We start from the raw sequence: 14,001 nt of genomic DNA on the forward strand, positions 1-14,001 counted from the left end.
ACCTTCATGTCTTTCCTAAGACTTTCGTTCATTTTCAGAACACAAATAAAGATCTTTTTAATGAAATCTGAGACATTTCTGTCCTTCTAGCAGCTGACACTTTGACACTTCAAAAAGTTCATAAAGAGATTGTAAAACTAATCCATATGAATTGAGCGGTTTAGTCCAAATTTTCTAAAGAGACACGATCACTTTATATGATGAACAGTTTTGTCAGGACCACTATTGTCAAATATGATTGATAATTGCATAGAGTTTGTATTGGCGGTATGATTCTGTTCTGGGAAAGAACTCCCTGCGCATCCATGCAGCCTAGCATTGATAAGAGCAGGGAGAGCAGCAATAACCCCCCTAGGGTAAACAGAACAGAACCAACATATGCAGATATATTTAATGTCAATAATTTAACATGTACAGATATTTCAAGAATAGTTTGATTCAGAGGAATCCTGACTGAAGAGAGGAGGAGCTGGGATGGAGGAGGGTAATTCGCTCCTGAGAAATGTAATAGCTGCTGATAATACTGAGGAGCTTATATTTGAATGCCGTGATAGGCGTCGTATACCTATAGGTAGACGTAAGTCACCTGGGAGTCAGCTGATGCGAGCTTGACTTGACGTGACCTGCCAGAACTGACGCTAACGCTGGATATTTAATTTAGGCTTTTATTCACATATAAATATTGATCAGCGCACATAAACAGAAGCTCAACCATATTTGCTTGACGTGCAAGAAAACCTCATTGGTTCTTGCTGAAGCTCAAATGTGATGCGTAACACGAGAATGAACCTCATGCTTGAGCTTCTGTTTATAACTGATGTGTGAGTTGATCAGTGTTTATGTGAATAAAAGCCTAAATTCAATCTGTTCATCATATAAAGCGATCGAGTCTCTTGAGAAAATGTGGACTGAACCGCTCAATTCATAGTTTTATGATCTCTTTATGAACTTTTTGAAGCATCAGTTTGGTAATTGTGTAGCTGCTGGAGGGACAGAAATCTCTCAGATTTTATCAAAAAGATCTTCATTTGTGTTCTGAAGATGAACGAAAGTCTTACAGGTTTGGAACGACATGAAGGCAAGTAAATGATGACAGAATTTCCATTTTTGGGTGAACTATCCCTTTAAATAATCTCTCTATCTGTGGAAAAGAGTTACTGAAATAAAGTTTACCATATCTGTATGAGTGTCAAACTACACATTATTGATAAAAATTACATCTACAGTTAAACCAAAAATTATTCAGACATTTTTGATATCTTTAATATATATTTTTACTAGTGGGTGCAGGACACTATAGTTCATTTCTGTAAGTGAGGATAGCAAAATAAAGTAAACTGTGACATATTATACCCAAAAATTCTTCATACAGTGGACTACCAGTAAAACTGATAAAAATTTGGAACTAAAAATTATTCAGACACTTTGACCTGACCATGTTTTGCTTAAGTGTTATCTGACATAATTAAGATTATTTTTTTCTGACACAGTTTAACTCTGAAATCTTGTCATATTTTATTACCATTTTTTAAACTATAGTGAATAAACTGAATTAATGAATGAAATGTTCAAGGTGTCTGAATAAATTTTAGTTTGACTGTAAGTGTATCTGACATTAAATCAACTCTTAAATTAGATTTGAGCAAAAGTTATCAGTGGAAAATAATTATGAATTATGGACAAAAGAAAATTGATTAATTTCAAGATCACAGAACACATAGATTAAGCAAAATTAAATTACAAATAGCTTCATAATAATGTTTTTAGGAAGTATATTCATTAAAAATAATTAAATTGGTGCTCTAAACCAGTGAATGAATCTCTCTCTTGTGTGTGTTCACACCTGGGAAAGTGTTATCAATGCACTGGTGTCTATTAGCTCCAGCAAACACATGACTGTATTACATTTACATTCACTTACTAGATGGAAAGAAAGACAAAAAACACAGTTTGTGACTGCTTATATTTAGTGAAAAATATGAAAGCAGTAAAAGTGTCTCACAGAAACTGTAAACATGTTGACATTTTTTTTTCTTTTCTAAAAATTGCTTCTATCAAGAGTGCAAATCTTTCCAATGTCCATTTTACATGGCATATTTTTGCTCCAAATGAAACATAGATCCTCCAGCAGTCTAGTAGTTTTTACTTGTAATGTTCTTTCAAAGTGTGTTTGACGAGACTCACTTCCTGCTGCTTCAGAACAGACAAACATGAGCGTGTCTATAGATGTAAAGATGATGTTTAAGTTATATTCAAGACAAGCTGTTTGCAGTTATTTTTTGTTTGTTTGCTGTTGTTGTTTTTTTGTTTTGTTTTTGTTTTGTTTTTTTGTATTGTTTTCTATGGATTAGGTAAAGCGATTTCCATTTTCAACAGCACACCCTATGAAGAACTGGATTGTTTAAGAAATGAAAGTGTTTATTTCCTTCAGTAACAGCTTTTAGGAGCGTCACTGTGAGCTGATATTGGGAATGAATCTACAAATAACAGTTAATGACGAGAAGTTTCTTGTTATTATTGCTGTGACTGTTACATTTTCATGATTTACTTCATATATCAGTGTGAATATCTGCACTATAAAGTATGTGGACTCACTCATCTGTGATCTGATGTTTTCTCTCTGTTTCTTCATCCTCTTCATTCGTTCTTTTGCTCTCTCTTCCTCTGCTCTTCTTCTCTCTTTCATCTTCTGTAAAATCTTTCTGTCTATTTCAAAATGGCGGCCGTTGTTTTGTGCCACTGTCTCCTCAATCTTCTCCAGCAGCTCCTTGATCTGAGTGTCGTCACTCCTGTTGTGATTGTTGAGAACATGATACCTGTTCCCACATTTGTCCAGCAGCCGCTGGAGATCCTGTCCTTCACTCTCAATGTGCTGCTCTATAGATGTGTCTAACAGAGAGTCTCCACGAGTGAACAGAACTATAGTGTGACTCCAGACTCTCTCACTGAGAAGATCCAGATGATCCTGCAATGCTTTTCTCTCGGTCTTTTTAAATCCATCATCCACATCTATGATCAGTAGTACAGCGTGTGGTCCTGGAGGACACAGAGACACACTGAGCAAAATCTCCTGTTTCAGTATCTCAGGACTCTCCTCTACAGGAACATTAATTATCCATCCTGGAGCTTCAATGACAGTGATGTGTCTGTCTGCTACTTCTCCATGTCTCCTCACACACTGAGCAGATCTCTTCAAGTCAAACTCCTCTCTGCCCAGGATGGTGTTTCCTGATGAACTCTTACCAGCATATCTATACCCCATCAACACAATCCTCAGATCTGAGAGATGTTGAGCGTCACCTGAAACAAATAGAGAACAAAACACACTTATGCTGTTGTTTGTGCTTTCTGAACAGTTAACAAGAAAGCTGTACTGAAAAATAAAAATATGCTAATCATAATAATACAAATGCCAAATGAATGGAGTTAAGTTAATCATCATCCATGGTTAACTAAATTATGAAGAAATGAATCGTTGAATTTTCTCAATCAGGAGAAAAAAACACATATTACATAAAACTCAGGGCTAAATTGCCATTTGTTGCTAAAAAAACTTGTTTTCAGTAAATATATATATTTTTTAAAAATATACAACATGTAAAACCGCTGAACTAAATTAATGAATAAATCTCTCGCGCGCATCTGACACAATCATAGTTGCACAGCCACACACTTTAAAACACATGACTGTATTCTGCAAATAAACCTTAACGCAATCAGTGACAAGCCATATTTATAAGCATAAACGACTTTATGGAGAACAAAAAGCAAGCCCTAAATATCTTACAAAACATTATTAGCTGTATCGACCAATATGAAAGTGAAAGCAGTCATAATGTCTCACAGAAACAGTAAACACGTCGAGTTTAAATAAAAGACATTTTTACAATGAATTAACAAGGAAAAGAGGTTTAGTTTTTAAAATAAAAAAAAATGCTTACTTAACTCCATTTTGTCAGTCGAAGTTCCAGAGTAAATGTAGGTTCACTATCACTCTAGTAGTGTTGATCTTTCTGGACTTTCACACAGGAGTTTCAGAACATGGGCGGGGCTACAGGTGTACAGGTGAGTGCAAAGGTGATTTTCGAGGTTAATTTACACACACACAAAAATAAGATGTTAGCTATTTTTTTCAAAAGTGATATCTTTAAATCCAGATATTTAAAAAGTGACTGATGTTTTAAGAGTAAACTACCCACGATTAATCAAACTACCCTACTTTACCTTACTTACCAAACTACCCTACCTTAATCCCACGATGAAAAGATATACAGCCTACTTACTTTTAAAAAAGTAACTATTAACAGTTGCAAGTTGTAGAATTATTTAGCCTCCCTGCAGTCAATAATTTTATCCATTAAAACTCATATTTGATAATCAAATTGGCATATTTAAACGTTGTGAAAATAATTTTCATGCCCTAAAATAGTTTGAATGTAACTCTACACCCTTGCTTCATGTAGTATAAGCAGATTCATGAATATGCAAATTAGCCCCCGCCACCACTCAATCACACCAGCTCATAATATCTGATCCACTCGCTCAACTTTACTATAGTAAACACAACACAATGGCAAGTGGAAATACTGGTACATCGACTGATATATGTTTGTGCAACGTGATGTAGAGAGCAACTGCGGTTTCAAACCGCGTCTTTGGTTCACTGCAGTTTTAAGTTGAAAATACTCAGCAGTGCTGCTGACTTTTCTTAAAGCATTAAAAACACCACACTGACATATTAACAACTTGATTTTCACCACAAGAGTCTTTAATTATTTAATCTTAATGTAAGTTCTTGTGATATACAGAACAATCAAAACACAAGTAAATGATTCAAGCATCAACATGGCCTTATAACATTTTCTTTCACATTTAGTACAGAAAAGAATAAGTCTAAATGTCATTGTTCAAATGTTTTTGATACATTACATATTTTACATTCCATTCATTCTTCTTCAGGATTGACAAATGTTAAAATATGGAAGAAATCTATATGAAACAAATGTTTCTAAATGTAATATTTACAGAAACAACATCAGTTTAATTGTTATTTAAGGCAGTCAGATTTCTGTTGTTCAAGATGTTCAGAGCTCTTCTGAATCACTGAGATCCCGTCCATATCCAGATCCACTGAATGAACCAATGCCCTGTCAAAACAACAGCAGGACCAACACTATATGAAACACATTTTACTTTTTTCATTTATGCTTTTTCATTTGAACTATTAAGGGTTCTTTACATGCAGGCTGATATCTGACAGTGAATTGATTAATGTCGCTTTGTTCAATATGATAGAACAATGATTTGAGCTGCCTGTCTAGACATCATTTAGTCATCTTCACACTCCACTATATGGTTCATGTTCAGAAGCAAAATTATCCTGCCTTGTAAAATTTCTCATTTTAACCAGTTCTGAGGCAGTGAACATGTATCCTTCTCAAGTAATGTAATCCCAGAATACATTACAATGCAATATTGATTTTAAATATAACTATATCTGTCTGATTACAAATGAAAAACTATTTCACTCGATTCTTGTGTTCAGTGTATTTTTGTGCTTTATTGGAGGAAGTCAATAACTTCAGACTATTCTGGAATTAATATAAGCATTAGCTGAGTCACGTATGCACTTATGATCTCTTGAGGAGGATTTTGATGTTTAGGACGCTGCATTAGAAGCTTCAAATCATGAACAATACATAAATAGCAGCTAAAACACTTTAGCTTTCAAAAGAAGCGAGCTGGATTTGCCAACAGTAGACAGCAAAGCTTCTGTGTGTCTGTGTACATGAACATAAATCTGGGATTTATACAGAAATTGCAGAATTATACAGAAAGTTTAATTGACAAATCTATGACAAAATAATCAAAAAATGTCAATGTTAATTACGTATAAATATATTTGTTACAGCTCTGCTAATGTGAATTACTCAAGGTTAAAACAACTGCATATACCTTTTAGTTTTAGTAATATTTATCATTAAACATTGTCAAAACTATAAATGTCAACATTTAAAGACACAATTTCTCTTTCATTAATTTTATATAATTCAAGTTTTTTTAGTGTCTTCTTCATGCTTGTCATGCTTCTTTACTCTTCTTGGGAAAAGTTTTGGGATCTTGGGCAGAGCAAGTGTCCGTCTGGTTCCTGAAGGTCCCTAAGACTCCGGCATGGACCGCAAAGACCCGAATCCTGAGCTGTGAGATGAGGCTATTGAGCGTAATGAACTAACATCTGAACCGCTGTCTGCTGATGATAGTGATCTGAGTGAACCGTAACCAGAACTTCCCACAGACCTTGTGTCCGACTGCTCATCTCCACTCACTGTGGGAACAAAATAAATCAGTAAATGACTTAAAACTCTTATAGAACAAAAATCTGATATTTAACACTCTCAATGTGTTTCTAAAAATAATGTAGCCTATTGGTAATCATTATCAGTTGTCCTTTAAAACATTATACAAATACTTTATTAATCAGATGGGATTTTTTAACTCTTATTTCTGTTTTATATGAAATTTCTTTATTTTTATTTTTAAATTTCTTTTGTGATGGGGGGAAAAAACGTGGTAACAGATTTATAACAATCTACATTTAAATATTACATTTTCACAACCAAACAGATGGGATTCATGGAAAACACGGGCTCTAATGCTTTAAAAAAAAATGTCACAGTGAGACAAAAGTTACTGAAAGTGCCAAATAAAACAGAAGATACTCACTGTTTGGTGGTATTAATTCAATGCTGTAATATAGTTTTATGGCCCCTGACACGTATGTGAGAGATGAATCTCTGGAACATGATGAAGTGGAAACTGGGTCTGATGTTGATCGTGATCCGAATGAACCTCCTCCACTCACTGGAGGAACAAAATAAATCAGTAAACGGCTTAAAACTCTTATAGAACAAAATTCTGACATTTAAAACTCTCAATATGATTCTAAAATAATGTAGCCCAGGGCTCATAAACTGGCGGCCCGCGGGCCAAATCCGGCCCGACAATCATATTCATTTGGCCCGTGGGACCCCAATTTCCCTCCTCCTCTTTTCTTGGCGGTGCGGCTAAATTTGGTTAGATATCGTGGCCGCAGTGGCGCATGCAGCTGTACGGCTATATACACACTGTTTGTACCATGCACGCTCTTCCGACTGACCTGAGAAATGTTTTCAGCTGTTATGTGTCTATTTCTGTCGAAGGAACCAGTGATATCAGTCATTCGTGAATTAATCATTCTTTTGTCTCGATTCTTTTCCGTGAATTGGCCAAGGGCGCTTGCATAACAATCTGAAAAGATTTCGGACCGCTCTGTCACTGAATCATCTGAGGTGATTCCTCGGTCGGTAACAATAAATACAGAACAAATAGCGCTGTTTTCAGGCGTTTCACTAGTTTACTTTGCACTACGCAGCACGCCCCAGTGGATAACGGAACGAAAGCTTAAAGGAGCTGCGTTTATTCCCGGTCACCATTATTAAACCGCGTTGCGACATCTAGTGAGAAGTGTTTCAATTCGACACACACCTCTCGGTTACAAACTACAAATCACTCGATGATTAAACTAATTTTAAATTGGATGAAACAGCCAGCATTCCCAACAAGATTGATGAGGAAAACGGGAGAAACATTGTGCCATGAATGAAGATAAGACTTTTAAATCCCCAAATCACCACACTAACACACAAAATTTTACCATGAATAAACTGTAGTAAATTACCATGGTTTGTGGAAAATTGGAATATTTATATTGAAAATTATGTTATAGCCATTTATATTGCAATATATTTATTAGGTGGGTAGGGGAATATACAATTCGTTTCTTTGTGAAGGTGTGTATAGTTTTTACCAGTGTTTAGGTGTTTTTATAGACCTATATAACATATCATAATATAATATCATTTGACAGTGGTAGTGAGTAGCCATGTATGGTTTTACCTGTGGTTACCAAGTCTCACTGTGATGATATTTTCATTTAAGCCTAATAATAAAATATTTTTTACCAATAAGGACGTACCCTGCTTGCACAGGGAGCGTGCCTTGCAACCATGCGACATTTGTGAGAGACGCTGCATAATGTCATTGCGCCTGCTGCAACCATACCCCAACAGCAACCAACTGCAGAACCGCAGAACCATACGTCATGACAGTCTGAGGACCACAGCGCCAGACTAACAGCCTGAGGCCGGATGTGGGCGGAGTAACAGTCTCACGCCGGATGTGGGCGGAGTTAGCGACAAACAAACAAACAATGGCGGAAGAAGAGAACACGGTAAAAAAAAAGTTTCTTTGTGTTGTGTTTTTAATCGATCACGTTTATTTGTTGTGTATTTAACCGATCGTAAACACTTAACATGACTCAAATATTTTGTAAATGGGCTTCAAAGTCACTTTATCGCGTCTTTTGATATTTTACAAATCGTCTCGCCTTGCTTGCGCCCAGGTGAAAAAAAATACTATAGTAATTTATAGTAAATACTATAGTGTTTTTGAACCACACTATAGTACTATAAGTACTTGAATTAATTTATTGTGGTAATTCTATAGTTGCTGTGATAATATAACAACTATAGTAATATAAACAAATTACTTTACCCAATATTGTACTAAGTTTTTTACAACTTTAGGGTATATTATACTACAATATACACTACAGTTTACTGTAGTAAAAACTAAAGTATACTACAGTATTTATTACCGTTTATCAGTTCACTATAGTTAATACTACTATATTCTGTAGCATTCATTAACACAGTGTTGTAAATACTATAATATATACAGTATACTACAATTCACTATAGTATTTTTTCACCTGGTTGGTTATATATTCCTGGTTTGTGATTTTACTTTGTTGTTGGTGCTGTATTTTATTTCATTGGTTACATTTTACAATACTGACCAATGTTTTTGTGGATTTTTAGAGGCATACTAGTATTGGGAGATGCTCCGCTTTACTTCATTTACAGCGATGCAAAACGTGCTTTAACAATTTCCACTGCCCAGTGTTTTTAAACCGACCAGACGGCACAAGTTGAATGCACACCTTCAAATTCACTTCAAAAAGGCTGTTGTCCATGGAGGTATGAACATTTCTTTTGTATTCTGAATTTAAAATGTTGTTTTTGCAATGCAGTAAGTAGTAATTTTGACTTTAGAACAACGAAACTTGTCTCTTTTATGCAATTTTTATGGTTATATATTTAAGTTTTTCTGTTTTGATTTTCCAATGCAGTAAATTGACAAGCAGAATCACCCCAGGACAGTGGAAGCTGATCAAAAACAAGGTTAGTTTCATAAGACTTTCATAAACACATAAGCTACTTATACAGATGGTGCATTATATCTGTCAAATCTTTTCAGGAATAACTTAATACTTTTGTATTGTTTTAGAATGTTCCGTTGACCTGCTCTATTGACTGTGGGATCTTCATGTTAATGGTAAGAAAAAGAAGGGAAAGTTAAAAGTTTTTTAAAAATGTATGAACTTCTCTTTTCATTAGAATCTAAAACAAATATCAGGGCTTTTCATACTTGAAATAGTTAACCCTGGGTGATTGTACACCCCAGGTAAACAGAATCCTGGGTCATCTTAATTCATGTTTCACACTGATCATCATTTACCTGAGGTTAACAATTAATTCTGAGCGTTTCACACTGTACATTACTAAGCCCTGGGTTAACGTCCTTATTAGCATATCGGCAGTGTCAGTGTCACTGATTGGATGAACAAAGCACACAATATGTTTACATAAATGCTCAGGCATTGCACATCCTCATTACATATAGTCAACTTCACTATCAAGTTTATCTCGAAAGGACATTTCAGACTATAAAAGAATTAAACAGTATTTTCTGCACTGCAATTGTTGCATTTTCTGTCAGCATTTGTTGTTTTTTTCTTTCAAATGCTGAATTTTCTATTTATATACAATGCACAGTGTTTCTGTGACTGTCAAAAGCGTGTAAATATACAAGCAATATGTGGAGCGTTACTTTACCCACGGTTAAAAGTGGTGTTTAGGACGGCGATAACGCGGGGTTAAGTGCAGCGTCATGTGAATTGCTTGCCTTTTTAAAAAAATAAATAAATTAAAACTGAACATAATTGATTAATTTCATTAGTAACAGGGTATGATTTCTGTCTTCAATATATAAACATGAGAAAAACAGAATGTCAAAACTTTATTATGTGAAACTTTTTTTACATGCTGTGCTACATCCTGACTACAACACAAAGTATTGGTAAAAACACTTCTAACATTTCATCCCATTTGTTTGTACCCTTCTCTCATGAAGGAGCCACAGATCACAGAAGACCTCTGCGCTGCACTTGAATGGCTGCACAACAACCAAAAGTCTTCAAGCATTTAGTGGAAGAGCCGTGCTTTCTGATATTGAAAGAGGAAGACGAGGAAAAAACCCCTCTTCATTTTTCACAGGCTGAAAAGGATGATGACAGACAACTGGCCAAAGAGCCTTTAGTGTTTTGCTTACAAATTAAGGATGATATGGACATTTTTCTTAATGAGTGTCTGGACAAAAAGAGTCTTGTAATTAATTGCATGTTTATGGAGATTTGATTTTTTTTTTTTTTTTTTTTTTTTTAAAGATTTAATTTGTCATCATGTACCTGCTGTTCAATTTACACTCTTTGGTTTGATTTAGCAATTTTTTAGAGCAAAGCACAGCTAGTAGCTATATAATGCTTTTGCAGTACATTTTATTAAAATTAAATAAATATCTTTTGTGTTTTGTTTTTGGGTTTGATGGATCTGAATTTGCTTAATTCATGCAATCTAGTGTACAACTGTGTAACATGTATTATATATTATTAAAAACAATGGTTCATTCTGAAATGCTTGAGTAAAATTAATTAATTAAATTAATAAATCTTTATAATTTTCAGTGTTTAAGCTTTGTGTTCAATTTATATTCAGTTAATCATTTAAGACATAAAACAAATTGATGAACATTTAACTTGTAAATGGGCTTCAATATATATATATATCTCGTAACTTTTATGTGTTTGTGTGTATATGATTAAGCTATTAACACTGCGAGTATCTATCATCTATCTATCTATATAGATGTATGTATATATATATAGTAACTTTTATGTGTGTGTGTATATGATTAAGCTATTAACACAATGTGAGTATATCTATCATCTATCTATCTATCTATATCATTTCAATTAGATCGTTTTAATAAAATATTTGACATTAACATGGTTTTAAACTTTAAAAAGCTCCAAATGGAGCAATGCCTACGAAGATAAATTTGCTCCGCCCACTTCCAGCCTCAGGCTGTTAGTCTGGCGCTGTCGTCCTCAGACTGTCATTACGTATGGTTCTGCGGTTCTGCAGTTAGTCCTATCTCCATCCATGGTACAGCAGCAAGTTCCTTGATTATTACGCCAGAATGAGAGTATAGTTCCTAGCCATATCAACTTAGAAAATCGCAACTTTTCATTTTCCGTCGGTCTTAGTACACGATGTAACTACAGAAGAGTCAAGTTTTAAATAGAAAAAATATCGAAACTCTTTGGTCATTTTTGAGCGAGATGCTAACGGTCTAATCAGATTCAATGAACTATGCTAAGCTATGCTAAAAGTGGTACCGCCAGACCCGGAGATCGGCTGAATGGATTCGAAAACAGTAAAACTCAACTGTTTAACTCTAGGGGAGTTGGAAAATGAGCCTATTTTCAAAAAAAGTGGAGTGTTCCTTTAAGCCTCTTAATAATGTCCATCTTCCATATGAAAACAGACAAAACAGAGAGAGGAACACAGAAGAGCATCTGATGTTTTGATCTGAGGGAAAGCGATTTCTGTTTTCATAAGCACACCCAATGAAGAATGTGATTGTTTAAGAAATTAAAGTGTTTATTTCCTTCAGTAACAGCTTTTAGGGGCGTCACTGTGAGCTGCTATTGGGAATGAATCTACAAATAATGGTTAATAACAAGAAGTTTCTTATTATTGATGTGACTGTTACATTTTAATGATTTACTTCATATACTCAGTGTGAATATCTGCAGTATCTGGACTCACTCATCTGTGATCTGATGTCCTCTCTCTGTTTTTTCATCCTCTTCATTCGTTCTTTTGCTCTCTCTTTTTTTTCTGCTCTTCTTCTCTCTTTCACCTCCTGTAAAATCTTTCTGTCTATTTCAAAATGGCGGCCGTTGTTTTGTGCCACTGTCTCCTCAATCTTCTCCAGCAGCTCCTTGATCTGAGTGTCGTCACTCCTGTTGTGATTGTTGAGAACATGATACCTGTTCCCACATTTGTCCAGCAGCCGCTGGAGATCCTGTCCTTCACTCTCAATGTGCTGCTCTATAGATGTGTCTAACAGAGAGTCTCCATGAGTGAACAGAACTATAGTGTGACTCCAGACTCTCTCACTGAGAAGATCCAGATGATCCTGCACTGCTTTTCTCTCAGTCTCTTTAAATGCAGTGTCCACAGGTATGATCAGTAGTACAGCGTGTGGTCCTGGAGGACACAGAGACACACTGAGCAAAATCTCCTGTTTCAGTATCTCAGGACTCTCCGCTACAGTGTAATCCCTCCACCATCCTGGAGCTTCAATGACAGTGATGTGTCTGTCTGCTACTTCTCCATGTCTCCTCACACACTGAGCAGATCTCTTCAAGTCAAACTCCTCTCTGCCCAGGATGGTGTTTCCTGTTGAACTCTTACCAGCAGCTCTATACCCCATCAACACAATCCTCAGCTCTGAGAGATGTTGAGCGTCACCTGAAACAACAAAACACACTCATCCTGTTGTTTGTGCTTTCTGAACAGTTAACAAGAAAGCTGTAGCCTAAAATATGTTAATCATAATAATACAAATGCCACATGAATAGAGTTCAGTTAATCATCATTGATGGTTAACTAAATTATGAAAAAATGAGAATCGTTTAATTTTCTCAGTCAGGAGTGTGGTGATTTTTTAAAACTAATCATAATTAACTAACATTTATTGTTTCTTACAGGCCTAATAATTAACTCTTGGGAATAGAAAAGTATTTACTAAGACTGAGTGTGTTGTAATGGTGGAACATTTTGCTATGCTGGCTAGACAGCATCCAGATATAAAAGTCTGTAATAATCTCTTAACATATTGAGTAATCAAACAAACAATTAACCTTGTGATTTTGATGATTCTGATCTACATTTGCTCTGCCAGTAATAGAGGAAGAAGGTGGAAGCTTGTTTTGCTCAAATCTGAACCAATCATATTAAATAATGATGATAATGAGTAATAGATCATGTTATTTTGGCTGTGTGATGTACCTGAGATCTTATAAAAACCTGCAGATTCTCTGAGATTGTTATGAGAAATCTCCCGGCTGTGATTACAAGCATTCAAGGACATTTACTGGAGTCTGTCTTTATTTGTTGCAAGTTAGAGCCCTAGAGATCTATTTCCCATTATAGTGTTCAAAAGGATCAAAACGTTGACCAACTCAGCCGACGTCGACTAGGAGACGCGCTAGAGGATAAACTAATGTTAAGCGTCGATTAGGAGACGAGCAGGTAAACTTGTCTAAGTCAGGTGCGTAGGGGAAAAATCTACCGCAGGAGAAAACAAAACCACAGATTACATAAAACTCAGGGCTAAACTGCCATTTGTTGCAGAAATAACATGTTTTTCACTAATTATATATCCTTTAAAAATATGCAACATGTAAAACAGCGAACTAAATTAATGAATAAAACTCTCTCTTGAGCGCGCAAACATTATTAGCTGTATCGACCAATCCGAAAGTGAAAGCAGTCATAATGTCTCACAGATACAACAAACACGGAGAGTTTGATTAAAAGTAATTTTTACAATGAATTAACAAGGGAAAGACGATTAGTTTTTAAAATAATAAATGCTTACTTAAGTCCATTTTGTCTCAGTCGGAGTTCCAGAGTAAATGTAGGTTCATCAGCACTCAGTGTTTATCTTTCACACAGGTGTTCAGATCATGGGCGGGGCTACAGGTTTACG

At 35.3% G+C, this 14,001-nt stretch overlaps 1 protein-coding gene and 1 long non-coding RNA gene across 13 annotated transcripts in view; one reads left to right on the top strand and one right to left on the bottom strand.

The window, feature by feature from the left end:
• The window catches only part of LOC127507381 (uncharacterized), an 84,971-nt gene extending 70,982 nt beyond the window's left edge, over positions 1 to 13,989 (bottom strand). For 6 of the 12 annotated variants that reach the window (XM_051884443.1, XM_051884438.1, XM_051884436.1 and 3 more), the window contains exons 1-3: positions 13,891 to 13,986; positions 12,051 to 12,758; positions 2,596 to 3,300 (exon numbers count right to left, since the gene is read on the bottom strand). In XM_051884443.1, the coding sequence (XP_051740403.1) occupies positions 2,596 to 3,300; positions 12,051 to 12,758; positions 13,891 to 13,900 (1,423 nt within the window). In that variant the 5' untranslated portion in view covers positions 13,901 to 13,986. Of the gene's footprint in view, positions 1 to 2,595; positions 3,301 to 12,050; positions 12,759 to 13,890 lie in introns of all 12 variants that reach the window. The other 6 variants (XM_051884447.1, XM_051884445.1, XM_051884441.1 and 3 more) reach the window with 2 other exon arrangements.
• Positions 8,069 to 10,902, top strand: LOC127507392 (uncharacterized). Its single transcript, XR_007928336.1, has 5 exons — positions 8,069 to 8,269; positions 8,919 to 9,077; positions 9,230 to 9,281; positions 9,388 to 9,435; positions 10,294 to 10,902. It is a non-coding gene; the product is annotated as an uncharacterized LOC127507392 (long non-coding RNA).
• Positions 13,990 to 14,001: the final 12 nt, after the last annotated feature.

Source organism: Ctenopharyngodon idella, chromosome 24, assembly GCF_019924925.1.
Source record: "Ctenopharyngodon idella isolate HZGC_01 chromosome 24, HZGC01, whole genome shotgun sequence".
Taxonomy (NCBI): domain Eukaryota; kingdom Metazoa; phylum Chordata; class Actinopteri; order Cypriniformes; family Xenocyprididae; genus Ctenopharyngodon; species Ctenopharyngodon idella.